This window comes from Xiphias gladius, chromosome 3, assembly GCF_016859285.1.
Source record: "Xiphias gladius isolate SHS-SW01 ecotype Sanya breed wild chromosome 3, ASM1685928v1, whole genome shotgun sequence".
NCBI lineage: Eukaryota > Metazoa > Chordata > Actinopteri > Istiophoriformes > Xiphiidae > Xiphias > Xiphias gladius.
Genome location: NC_053402.1, coordinates 9,806,477 through 9,820,544, shown reverse-complemented (window position 1 = coordinate 9,820,544; position 14,068 = coordinate 9,806,477). Strand labels below are relative to the sequence as shown.

The following is a 14,068-nucleotide window of genomic DNA, read 5'->3' as shown; positions in this document are numbered from 1 at the left end:
TCATGCTTCCCCAAGACCAAAAGGTGCTCTGTCCATGTGCAAGTGGAAGGTGAGTTCCTAGAGGTAATGTATGTTGAAATCTCATGCATGGATCCCGTCCAACCGGAGGACGCCACTCCTTGATTGTGGTGAGGATGTCTCTTGAGAAACATTTTGCAGCTTTTCAGCTCAAAACAGGGAGTTGATTTGATATGTAACCATGGAAATGAAATCTTAACCCTCAACACGTGGTGGATAGGCATTACCAATGCCTCCAGTTTACTGTGGCTTGGTAAAAACAGTCTTCTTGAAATTAAAAACAATACCATCAAAACCTTACATGGTGAGCTGGTCATAATTTGTAAGGGAATTCCAATAGGAAGTCTTGCACCACATGGGTGACTGGCAGATCTGACACACGGCTTCCTCCCCCACAGAGCTCCATTACGCGCTTCCTGCACAGTTCCTGCAGCGTTGGCTCCCATTTCCTGTAAGGGATGCTCAGGCTCTTCTTGGGAGAGTTGATGTAATGCTCCAACAGGGCAAAGAGCGTCGGGAAGGTGCGCTCGTTGCCCGCCAGTGAGAAATTCTGCCGCTTGTAGTCGATGCGCACGCTGACCGGCCCGCTCTTGGCGTTGTAGGACAGTGTGAAGAAGATGTCCTTCTGCCGACTGTCGCGGATGAGGAAGCTGCCCAGCGGAGCGTCCCGCAGCATGCGGTGGGCGTCCTCCACTCCCAGAGGGCCCCAGTAGAAGCCGCTGCGCTCGAGCTTGACCGCTGTGTCTGTGATGATCTTGCAGTCCTCCTTGCAGGAGAAGGTAGGGAAGTGGGTCAGATACACAGAGGGGACAGGCGCCAATCTGGGGTTGGGCTCTGGAGCGGCCCGACGCTGAAGCTGCGCCGACTCTGTGCGGCGTGACGATGGTGATGACGAGGAAGGTGAGGAGGATGATGAGGATGATGAGGATGATGATGATGACGACGAGGATGAGCTTGACAAGCGGGTCTTGTCATGGCCTTCCACTGTGCTATCGGCTACCATCCTACAGGGGAGAGAGGCCCCAAACCCTCTCCCATTTCTAACCACATCCTGAGAGAGACAAAGAAGAAAGGAGAATGGTTATTATCCTCAATGCAACCATCATTTGTCATCATTAAAAACAAGTCACTGTTACATCAGCTTGAACAAAGTAAAGTCAGTTAAGAGTCACATGGTCCTGAAAAACGAAAGACAGCGGAAGTAAATGTTGTCACTCACAATAACAGACAACTTGTATAATCAAGTCTAAGACAAGGACCATGTAAGGCCATGGTGCCCTTTTAGGTGTGTGTGTGCGCGCGCGCGTGTGAGAAAGTCATTGTAGTTTCCACTGCGCGGCACTCTGTTCGATATGACTGGAATTTGCGGTTTGGCTAGAATATAGCGCTGATGTCAGCCGCAGCCAAATTACTGTACACTGTCTGTAGACACAGACACACACACACACACACACACAGAGGTCTTTGGTGCCTAAAAGCTGTATTTTTTTCTTTATGATTTCTGCTGTAATGACTGAAACACTAGACATTATCCAATAGCAGCAGGCCAACCCTGATTGTGCTTCACCCCTTTCCTAACGCTACAAGTTGCTTTGAACTCGAGGAAAAGTTGTCATTCCAAAAAAGTAATGATTAACAGGCCTGTGTTGTAATTTTTGGGTTTTTCTTTGTTTGTTTGTTTTTTTTTTTTAACCTGTGACCAGGCCTCACAATCACATGCCATGGAGATGGATAGAACTCAAATGAGCATCGCATTTCTGATCAATAAACTATACAGGACCAGTTTTCAGTCTTTGATTGACTCGAGACGTTTGGCTCTAATCAAACCCAGCTGGGCAGCGGGAATCAAAGACTTTTTTGGACCAGCTAACCCCAAAACCCCTTGATGCATGTTTTTTTTTGTGCAAAAACAACGAGAAACGAAAAAACAGCCCGTGCACTCAGAGACACTAGGTCTTACGCTACAGTTCCAACGGTCCGGTCCCGGGTTCTCCCAGCGCACCGGGGGCCCCGGGCGCTGAGCCCGCACAGCCCGACTCCAGACGTCTTACCGTTTCGTTCCAGCAACGGCGGCGTCTGGAAGATCTGCGCGACGGTAATCCCAACGCGCAAACGCCGCGGCGAGCAGGGCGGGTGTCCGGCAGGTAGTCCGTGGCGCGGCGCAGGGTGCCGAGGAGGAGGGGGGGGGGGTGGTTCGCATTTGGCAGCGGCTCGGAGCTGACTTTCCCACCTGCCCGTCCGGGACCTCCGGCCGTCAAACCATACTGTATGGTGCGCTGGTGAACACTCGGCGGCGCTTTATACAGCCCGCTGGCTCCGCCTTTCCCGTCAGAAAGGCAGGCAGACAGTTTCTCTGAAACAGCAACGAAAGTGAAAGTCAGCCAGGCTCAGCCCCCGTGCCCTTTCAGTTCGTTTGAACCCTGTTATTATTTGCAGAATTTCAAGAAAACCGCAAAAGCCACATGCAAGTAGGACGTTTACAGAAAGACCTTCGACAGATATGAATAATTATTCTTGGTATGGGTGTTTTTAGTGGTATTTCATTTAAGTTTTTCAATGTTTGGCGTTGTGGTTGTCTCTCTCTCTCTCTCTCTCTCTCTCTCTCTCTCTCTTTGTGTGTGCATTTTTTTATTAGACCCCCCCCCCTTTTTACTTTTTATTATTAATTAACTACAAATGTATGTAAATTCAGGGATGTATAATTAAACATGGGTGCTTTTGAAAATCAGTCATTTCAGAAGAGCACAGGATGTGCTCAGCTCATTATGTGGGATGACCTCGTCTGAAACAGCTTATATCAAATGACACCGAGGCGAGTGTCTTCCGTGTCTAGTTTTGGCATTAGTCTCTGCTGTGAGTTTAAGCAAATTTGCGTGCAGATAAAAATCAGGCTCGACACATTCGTCTTAATGTTGGCCCAGCCAGGGAAGTACCATTTTTGATAATGATCTTTCGTTCCATCAAAGATGAATCTGTCCAAACATATAACATAGCATTCTTGCTTCACATCACATCACAGAGGTTTACAGTAAATACTTCAAAAAAAAAAAAAAATCAAAGCAGGGTTTCTGCTGCACTCCTTCATGTGGTGTTATTGGCCTGCTCCTCTGATGAAAAGGGGGGTGATTCACCTCAGGGACGTTCAAATTGCGACATCCTATCAGTCATTTTGCTAATTTGGCTTTCAAAACTTTATTTCATCCCAGCCATATTGGCCCATCTCCACTTTTATGATACAGTATGGAGTATTAACGCCGTCGTAGTACTTTTCCTGTTCCTCTTTAGCTGTGGTTGAATGATCCATTCAATACTGAGACTGAGGTCAGTTATTTCAAAGCAAGTGACCACGGTTTCTCATAAAGTGAAATCCCTCCGCAGTCATAAACTCCTGTCTATTTTGACGATTTCTAGTTTTGTCAAGCAGAACTAAGTTGTACCACAATGACAACAGACAGACACTTATTTCATGTTGGAAAGTTTTCGAATCTCACTTCAGTTTCATCCTTCTTTTTTTTTTTTTTTTTTCAAGCATAAGTTAAACAGAGTTGGCTTGTGATACAAAACGCATTTCAGAGGAATCTGACAGTACAGTTTAATCTTTCCCAACTTCTTGTTGACTTGTATTTGGATAGCGTACATATGCATACATCATACATAATGAAGACAGTATCTCTGCTTGCATTGTGGCTGTACTACGTTTTGGCAGATGTTTGAAAATTAATAAATCGGTGTTTCATGCCAAATGGTTCATGCACTTGGCCCATAGGTGTGCAATAAGTATTGTAATATACAATGGGACCATTACTAGTCCACCCTAAATATATCTGCACGTTTTGACATCACATCATAGCAGCCCACAAGGAAGACAAAGTTTGGACAAAGTTTGGAGCCTTCAATTACTGCAGGTTATGATCCCAGTTGTTTTTCACCATTATGCTTTCACTCATAACCTCCTGCCACATTTGTTGCGTCAATATGGCCTCACAATAGGAATGTGGACAGCGCCATGTTGGCATTGCAAACTTGTCAAGCGCATTTTTCTTTACTTTTACAAGAAAAAGAGAAATGAAAGTTATGAACAGTCTGCTTTCATTGAACTGCATTCAGGCATCACATTTCAAGTAAATAAAAACTTGATGGTTTCAGAGAGTAATGAAAAGAGAGTTAAAGAAAGACTCGTGGTCAGCTGGCATTGTTTAAAGAGGCAGAGACAGACAGACGTTAGCTAGACCTCCCAAAGCTAAAGATATTAGCTTTGGGAGGTCTTTCTGTCTGACTGTGTCAAGGTTACTTTCATTTTATCAGGACTAGTCTGACTGAATTATTAATCAGTTCCATCATGTAGATCTGATAGTGATCGTAATTTTTCCCACCGGGGCTTTGTCTCAGTCATGTAACACTCATATTCTCTATCAGGAGATTGTTAACATGTTTGCGCTCCTCCCCCATGGAGCCCCAGCAGATACAGGCTCCCAACCTTTTTTGTGTCCAATCTCACAGCTTGTAAACACTGGTGTGGAATGTGTTTTCTTGTGTGCATGTGTGAGTGGCTTTCAGGATTCGTTAGAATAACCGACAAAAACCTTTACTCGAAGTAGATCCTTAAGTTAGAACCAGTTAAGTTTTTTTTTGTATCTCTTTGTGGAACAACTTTGTTGTTGTTTCCTGCCTCCTGCTGTTAACTGGCTTAATGTCACGTATGAACAGGGCCTATATTGTTGGGTTGGTAATGGGTTAAAGGGTTGAGCTTAATTATAAACACAGGCTCATAGTAGCACTGGCTGTCTGCCACTGCTGCCTCGGCTTGTGTTGCATTCCTGTCTGGAATCTCATACATGCATTGCAGATACATTCTAAACCGCTATCACTTCATACCGTGCAATGCAGTTTGAAATGTTGTAGTTATGTGTACATGGCTCTTGTGTAGCCAGCCGAGTTTATTTGCACATGGGCACATGTTCCATGAGTTTCATTTTTTGTGAAATGGGGGTGGTTGGGGGGGGTGCACAAGAGGCTGAAACGCAACCGTCAGAAACAGCGTGCCTGTTTTTGTCTAGCTACAGATCCTTGCAGACCATTGAGAATGTGCCTGTGGGCTCGAATGCAGCAGTTTAATTAGAGAAAAAACAAAACATAAAACATAAAAAAATATGCCCACATGTGTCGTCACAATGGTCTGGGATCAGTTTTATATCTATAAATATATTTGTTGCTTTAGCCTCAAGGAACTTTGGTAACTATTGCTTATTGTTTTTCTCTTTGTTTTTGCATGAGGGTGTGCAGTGTCACAGGGTTGTGATTGATGCATGTCAGATGGATGAAAAATACAGAACAGGAAAAATCTATTTCTGCCATTTCTAGTCTCTTTTGTAGTAAATCATATGAGCTTTGTCAGAGGTTCTCTGGACTGTTTTAACATTGCATGTTCAGTACTGCAGAACTTCCTGACACATGACTGCTGTTTATCATTGTACCAGCATACCAGCAGACGACACGATATCAACATGTCACGGCATATGCACTCTTGAAGTTTCTGCCGGAGCGAGCTGATGCTGTGATGCTGTTGTTTTGTCACCTTTAACTTCCGGGACCTGCAGAAATATTGGTGACTACCAAAGTGGCAATATGTCAGCTTGTAAAGTAGACCTGCAATTTTCAGCTAACAACAGATCAGATAGTGATTCATACAGTTTTACCTGCCACGCCTAGAAACATTATAGACAGAAATTAGATGATGAACAGGGCCTGTGTGTCTGCGGGTGTGTCCTCATGTGTGGCTTTGTGTTAGGTGTACCTTTAACCCTGAGGTATTTGGGCCCTGTGGCTCTCTGTCTCACTCTACCCGTCTGCAAAGAAATTTCTGCACCTACTCGTCTGAAAAACGAGAACTCCGTGTTATTCAAAACCTAAAATCTTTGTAAACCTTTGCACAGCTGCTAGCAGTGACTAAGAGCGTTACTGGGAAGCTAGTGTGTTTGTATATTTTTTTTGCTGTTCACATTGTCCACCTTTACATCCTCTGAAAAATTCTGTCTTCCACAGTAACATGATTGGCTATTGTTCTCCCTTATGAGGCAGGCATTTAATATTTGCTTGTCCACTTTCAGCCCTTACTGAGTTTCCCATGCTGCCTAACAGGGAGTTTCTTTATTTTTAATTTGTTGTTTCAAAAATTCTTTCAAAAGCTCTTGCTAACACTGGTTTTACAGTAAGGGTGACCTCAGCTATCTCCCCCCGAGTCCACATGCGGGCATGAGCACTTGCTCCGTAGCAGAATGCACTTTCAATATGATGACAATCTGAAACCAATGTCAAATGTTTAATAGAATAGAAAATAGCAAAAGCAAAAAAAGACAAAAGATAATACAAAAAAAATTATTTAAAAAATGAATGACATAAATATGGAAACTTTGTAAAGTTGTAAACGTAAACTTTTTAGGGATGTTTCCTTGCATTCTGCTCGGATGTTGCTGTGAAAAATACCAGGGGGGAGAGGCGCTGCTTTTGTTGTTTTCTGTAAGTGCTTTGTTATCTGCCCTTTTTTTTTATGGATGTAGCCAAACACCATATAAAGAAGTTAATATTGATTAATTTTGGCATTTTCCAGCCCCTTTGTCGAGCAGTGCAAACAATTTCCTGACTGACAGCCAAAAGACCTTGATATTAAACTCAGAATGCTGCTGAATGTCTGAATGTTACTAATGTTACTACTAGAGCGAAATCAAGAACACGGACATTGGCAGCATCTGACTCATTTCTATTCCAAATAGTTTTGAGTAGTTCCTGTATTCCTCTGTCAAAACGTAATTGAGTTGGGATGAAAATGGAAGTAGTGTTGCAGTGAAATGAGAAGTCGCATTTCTGTGAATCTTTACCATTTATGATAAGGAGGTTCTAGAAATTCATCGGGACATTTATTGCTTTCTAATTCACAAATCAGAAACCACTGTCAAATAAACTTGCCATATCTGTTGTACAATCTGGATGACATGAAGGCACAGTAACTGAGCTATGCATTTAAGGTAGTTCTGCTAAATGTGAAAGTACAAATGTCTTCCTTGAATTCCTGATATTTTATGGGAAGCACTTCAACCTTTTCAAATTACTACCAGCCCTTCGGCCTCAGTAGTTTCCAGTGCTTCATGTTAAAAGGAAAACCTCTGCTCAGATCATTTACTTTTAAAGAACTTCTCAATCTCTTATTTTTTTTAAATTTAAATCTACAGGGGACATACTCGAAGTTGTCACTTTGCTACTTAACTTCTTCTTTTTGACCCCATTTAGTGATTTCTTGCTTTTTCTAGACTCTTCTCTCCTGAAAATAGATGATTTTTAAAGCAGATATTCATCCTGTATTACATAAGAACAAATTTACTTCAAGATCTGGAAAATAATTTACTCAAAAAGACTCAAACAACAACCCAACAAACAACTCAACCCAACACTGTCTTTTTGTGAGGGGTCACAAGCCACAGAGGTTTGGATCCACTGATTTAATATTTAATATTAATATCTCTTTATCCTTTTATTTTTTTAAGCTCAAATCTCACTTTGAAAACTAACTATTAACTGCAGTTACTAAAAATGTAGTTGAGTAAAAAGTACAATATTTGCCTCTGAATGTACCGGAGTAGAGGTGTTAAGCAACCCAAATTAGAAATACTCAAGTAAAAGTACAACTACCTCAGTAGTACTGCACTTGAGTACAGTACTTGAGTTTAGTTACATTCCACCACTGGCCAAAATGTAGAGTATCAAGAAATGATGTAATGTGACACTATCTCTATGCTGATGAATATGAACACTAATAAAGTACATTCTTAGGCATTTACTGTATGTGGTTGAGTCTGTTTTTTGTAATGATACATCTACATCTTAGACTCACAGTTTCTGATCACATTTTTAAAATTGCGTCATTCTGTTACTGAAATCATTTGTCTGAGGCAGAGTTTCAACATCTGCTTTGATCATTGGGTCACTTGTGCAAAATCTGTTATCTTTATTTGTAAAACCATAATGAACTGGTAAGAAGTGAAAACCACGCCCACAGGTTGTCCTGATAATTGAATGGTAGTTTTCTGTTTCTCAAAATGATTATTTTGTTGCCTATATATATATAAATGGCAGTCTTAAACCTTTGGTTCCCAGGGCGATGGCCCTGGCTCGGATTATCCTGATTACCAGGCGTTCAGACCAAAAACAGCACTTTGTTTAAAAGAAACAAAAACAAAACACTACAGGCTGGTGGGGCCAGTTGCCACAGGTACCAGTAACACGATGAAATATGATCCGTGGATCCGTTAAGTATCATAAATCCATTAATTTGAACGCTAATCAGTTGCCAAAACGTGACATAGTGCCTTATAAAGCTATGAGGAAACAGTTTAGAATTCTGGGACGATAACACACCGATATTCAATAACAGTCTGACCATTATTCCAGAGGACTCCCACATTGTCCACTTTAATAAAGGAGGAATCTTTAAGCACTCCGTGTTAGTTGGTCAAGTTTTATACTGTACTGTTCCTTTATTATTCAGCCAGTGTTCACCCAGCCGAAGGTCATCTCTCCTCCTCAGTCCACACCTGCTGTTTAGCAGCACCCCTAAGCCTCTCGAATCCATCCTTCTCTGCTGCAAACATACTGTATATCTCCAGTCCTTCCATCTCAGCCCACTTCAGCACTATTAAAGCTATTGGTCATTAAAAAAACATCTTGTTCTTATGTCTGCATTTGGGACAATTCCAAAAAACATATATGTCTATCCAGGTTGTATTACCTGCTGTATATAGTATAATTTCACTTATTTCTTGAAAATTAGCACAGTTGGTAAAATGTGTTGTGTGGATCCATTGCTAAATCTGTTGCTAAATTCGGTCATGATTGTTGTAAGGAAACATGAAATGCAGTGTTATCTTACTCAAGAGGAATGCCACACTGTTTGTGAAAGACGAAATCCTGTCATCCGCCCCACCACATTAAGAGTTAATCCTCACTCATTTGTCTTTGGCTGACAGCGCCGCAATGAAACCCAAGACAAAAATGCCTGATTCTGACCTATAATGTCAACAATCCAGTTCCGACTGTATATCACACTGGAAATTCTGAAATGACTGGAACGGATATGATTAAGATGAATTTCTTCTTGCCACCAACCAATCAATCTATAGCTATGTAACAGTCCAAGCAGATGTTTAATAGATGATGATTTGACCTCCCCTATACCGAAAAATATCAGGGTTTTCAAACTGATGCATGTGGACACTACTGTATAGACAGCTGTCTTTTGTTGTTTGCTGAAATACAAAACCATGTGCATCATTTAGGTGCACTGGTTGTACTCAGCATGCCATGTAACAGAAGAGTATCTTGGCAGAATGAAACTGAAATCTAACCCTCTTTATGACTTACAGAAAACTGTTGAGAAAAGGGCTTAACTCCAATTGAGCTGTGGTTAGTTCCCCGTTCTCCCTCCACCTTCCATGAAGATAAACAAGCAGTGAGGTAATTACTGCAGTGATTGTGGGAGGAGTTCAGCGTCTTTCTGTCAGCTATCCGACTTGTAGTCACATAGAAAATGCTCAGTCTTCTAGGAATATGAAAGTGAAAGCTGTGCTGACATGGCAACAGATGATGCACCATGTCCTTGAAAATTTCTGATTGGCTTTTTCTCCATGCTGCCTTCAAATCCTGTTGGAATATAAACAGATGAGGAAATACATTTAAAAAAAAATGTTTTGCACTCTCCTTTTTAGTCGTCAAACTGTTTTAGGCAGGCTTACAAGTTATATATAGCTATATAAAACTTAATTTTGTCAGTATTTCTTCAAAACATGTACAGAATACCTACTTGATAATAAATGTTAGCATATTCATTTGCCACTGCAGCGCTGTTTATTTCGCTTCTTGAGCTCTACAATGTTTTCTTAATTCATACGCTGAAAAATAAGAACATGACTTAAAGGGAAATAGTATTGGGCAGGTTTCTTTGAAAAGACACTGTCACCATTTCTCTGTCTTCCCTGGAATAGTGGGGTAGTTTTGAGGGATTTATCATGTCTGTGCAAAGTGAAAGGACAATGTGGGATTCCTTGAAATCATCATTCAGCAGAAACACTCAAGAGAAGCCAAATCTGTAAAGATGGTAATCTGATTAAACAGTCTGTGTCACATGCCCGCATGTGCCGATCAGCAGTTCCACAGCAGGCAGTGTTTGCAGCCCCAAAAACTCTTCAACAAAAGGTGGTTTATTTAACAACATGTCCTCTTTAACAGCCCTGATCTTATCTCCATGTATCAATAGGCTCATTTTCATATAGGTCATTATATCTGGTTTCTGGGGGGAAAATATCATTAATCATTCACTACCTCTGAAAACATCCAATTTATTTTCAGGCTTTGTTTCTCTTTTTAACTGCTGGGCGATTCCTTGACGGCACCCTTTTTATATTTTTTATAAAAAGTGAGGCAGACACACAGAGCAGTCCTTCTGAAGCAGAAATTTCAACTCATAATACACAACACACATACACACACAACATCTTTGGAAACTTTTATTATATGAGTGATAGCTGCTGAAGAAGGAGTAAGCGAAAGAGACGTCTGAGTAACATGTTGACATAAAAGTCAGAATCAACTTGCCAAGTCTAAGTCCAAATCTACTTACAGCACTATATTCTGCACCAATCTGATTATTCCTTGCTGATAACATTATAAACGTTCTGGACAGCTTGCAACGCATTGTTCACTGTTCTGTAAGCACATGCATGTAAACAAACAGGCAGAAAGTCTGGGCCGTTTTTGAGCCTCCCGCTCTCTCAGGATCAAATCTGGAACTCCTTCACTGATTATCCAGTGTAATAAGGCCATGCAAGTAAACAGAAGAGAATTGCTTCTGCTGTCCGACGGAGTGGTCACATTCACAGTTTGTTGTCTTCATTCCAAACCATACTTAAAATGTTTTGTTTGGTTCATTCAGAGGTGCGGTGTTGTTACATTTCATTGCTTGGTTTGTGTCAAAATTCCTGCTGTGACTTAACAAACGTTATGTGTCCTATAAGCATATATGTGTGTGTTTGAAGGAGGGACACACCTTGAGGAATTCATTGTGCCCGGTGTCAGTGGAGGAACATTTAGTATTACAGTACTACTACTGTTACTACTGCTACTTCTATTACGCTCATACTATACTTGTTACCACGAGCCTACTACCAGTGCTGCCAGCATTACTACCACCACATTACTAGTGTGCTACTATTGCTACTATAATTAATACCACAGCTGCCTGTATTGCCGCTATTACTTCTAGCAAAACCTTTGGAATTAACTGCATTTATGTATAAATTTTGTCTTAAAATATGGTGAGATCTTCATCTAAGTTACAACAATGAACAAACAAACAAACGAAAAGAGAGTAAGCAAACCCCTCAGCTAATGACATCAACCAAAGCTAACTACAGTCAGGAGTTAGCAAACCTGGAGTCCAATCAATAAAAACAGGTGTGGGTTAAAACTACTGTATATTAAGTTATTAATAAACACTCAAACATTTTGAGTTTGATGTTCACAAGAAGCATCCTCTAATGTGAACCACACATTGCGAAAATTACATCTCAGGGGACTTACCCTCAACAACTGTTGATTTGCAGAAAGCTGGAAAGGGTTACAAAGTCATCTCAAAGAGTTTAGGTATTCATCAGTCCACAGTCCCACAAATTGAGACTATTCAGTTCTGTGGCTACTCTGCCGAGAAGTGGGCGCGCAGCTAAGATGACTCCAAACGCACAACAGGGAATGCTCGAAAAAGTGAAAAACAAAAGAGTAACAGCTAAAGGTTTAAAGGAATCACTGGAGGACACCACAAGAAAAAATAAATGATAAACATCACCGAACATGTTTGCCCAGAGGACCTTGACACTCCACAGTGCTACTGGGAAAATGTTTTGTGGACTGATGAAACTATGGTAACCTTAGTGTGTTTCTAGTTGAAGCACATTGTGTTTGTCTGTACTCAGACACGCTTAGATCACATTTTATGACAAATTAATACAGATAACCAGGTCATTCCAAAGGGTTCACACACTCTTTCTTGCCCCTGTATATTGTAGAAGAGCCAGACTTTTGTTTGCCAGCAGAGTTGCCTGGTCAAGGGTTTCAGATTCCTTACTCTGTTTGAAAATATCTACATACAGCTAAGAGGTCTGCCCCGCACTGAGATTTTGTACTGCTGGAAGTTTTTCGTATTGTTACACTCGTAGCTGAATTTGTCCAGCAAAATATCATTATTGAATTCTTCCAGAAAGCAAACATTCTCTGCTTGAGTGCACAAAGCTAAAAAGTGTGATGTATTTATCGATCAGCCATGTTTTTTAGTTTGAAAAAAGTCTTAATTTACCAAAATATCATGGCAAATTAGTCCGACTTAAGATAGAAAGACAGCTTTGTCCTACAGATGAATTTAGACGTCTATCTGAAGTCTTACCATTAGTTTGAGCCATAGTCATGATGTGTCCCAGTGCACCATCAGGAAACATTATCCCCTGGGGGACAGGGGGAGTTGCTATCACCAGTAGCAAATTCCCCACTACTACTACTACAAGTATTACTGTACTACACTAGAAATTACCCCTCTGACTGCTGCTTTTGATCTCTAGAGTCGCTGCTCATTACTTGCAAACGACTACACTACAGCACTTTTGCTTATCTTACTACTGCTTCTTTATCTACGTGTTTATGTCTATATCTTGACCGAGGTTATTTTTATAAGTCACAGATGTATTTTGCAGCATTCATACCTTGGCTCCGCCTCTGCTTGTGACTCTCAAAACCAGTAACTTACAGGAAATCCCACACACAGACACACACACACACACACACACACACACACAGACACACACACACACACACGCACACACACAGATACACGCTTACCGTACATAGTTCTGATTGTAATTTTAATCTTTCAACTGCACAGTCTAAGTCATAAGTTAACCCTCAATAAAAAGACACACCATAGCTCTGTGGTCGTCCCTCTTCCACACTGATTCAATTTTATGAAGTCATGTGACCTCCTGTCAACTCAGTAGTATTGGGTACTTGGTATTATATACCCAATAACCCAGGTGTCCATGCCTGTGTGTGTGTGTTTGAGTGCATCTATGTTTATGCATTAAAGCCTCTTAAAGGAAACACACGCACGCCTGCATATACACACTTGAATCATGGGAATATTTTTGCTATCATAGCCTTTAGCTCACATAATCATTTCAAGCACTGTTACTAACCGTTGGGTGAATCTATTTTAATAATGTCGCCAGACTTGACACCCACTTAAGGTTTTGTCACGTTAGCCTACTTAATTTCCTGCGTTAAAAACAGTGTCTGCACAGAAAACTATGTTTGATGCTCCTGGAATTACACCTTTCACTTTCAAAGAAATAAAATAATGAAATGAAAGTGAAGTCAGCATCACCCTGCTGGTCATTTAACAAAAAAAAGGAATAAACCTTTACGGTTACTAAAACAATGACTCGTTAAGGTGGTCAAATATGTGATGCCCATGTTTTTCCCTACGGTCTGTGTGTGTTTGAGTTTGTTTGGGTGCACAAAGCCATGAAAAGAAGGAAATGGGACTTCTGTATAATAATTTAGTATTTCAGAAGAAGAGGATCTATGTAAACCATTTACAGTAAGTAAAGATGGAGACAGACGCACACACAACCACACACACCAGAAACTGAATTAATATAGAACTGTTACATCTCTTAAGAAGGCTGTTCTCCAGTTTTGTTATTTCAGTTGTGTTTTGGCAGTCGTAAATAATCCTTGTCAGTTTGTTAAAAGCAAAGACAGTGTGGCGGATCACAGATCATTGAGCACTCATAGAATGTTTGCATGAGATCTGAGTCTGGTTTGGCTGGTACTACACAGCGTATTACTTGGCACAAAGACATGATGATGGGAGTTGGCTAATATAGCAAGTGTATGAGGAATCTTCAAACTCCGTTTCAGGCCGTGAAAAATTCACTAATTGGCTTTTGCCACCGTGAGA

At 41.0% G+C, this 14,068-nt stretch overlaps 1 protein-coding gene across 1 annotated transcript; it reads right to left on the bottom strand.

Moving 5' to 3' along the window:
- Positions 1–211: 211 nt before the first annotated feature.
- socs1a (suppressor of cytokine signaling 1a) lies at positions 212–2,237 on the bottom strand. Its single transcript, XM_040156351.1, has 2 exons — positions 2,070–2,237; positions 212–1,069 (listed from the first exon to the last, which is right to left on the bottom strand). Exon 2 carries the CDS (start codon positions 1,019–1,021, stop codon positions 332–334), a length of 690 nt encoding a protein of 229 aa, XP_040012285.1. The 5' UTR covers positions 1,022–1,069; positions 2,070–2,237; the 3' UTR covers positions 212–331.
- Positions 2,238–14,068: the final 11,831 nt, after the last annotated feature.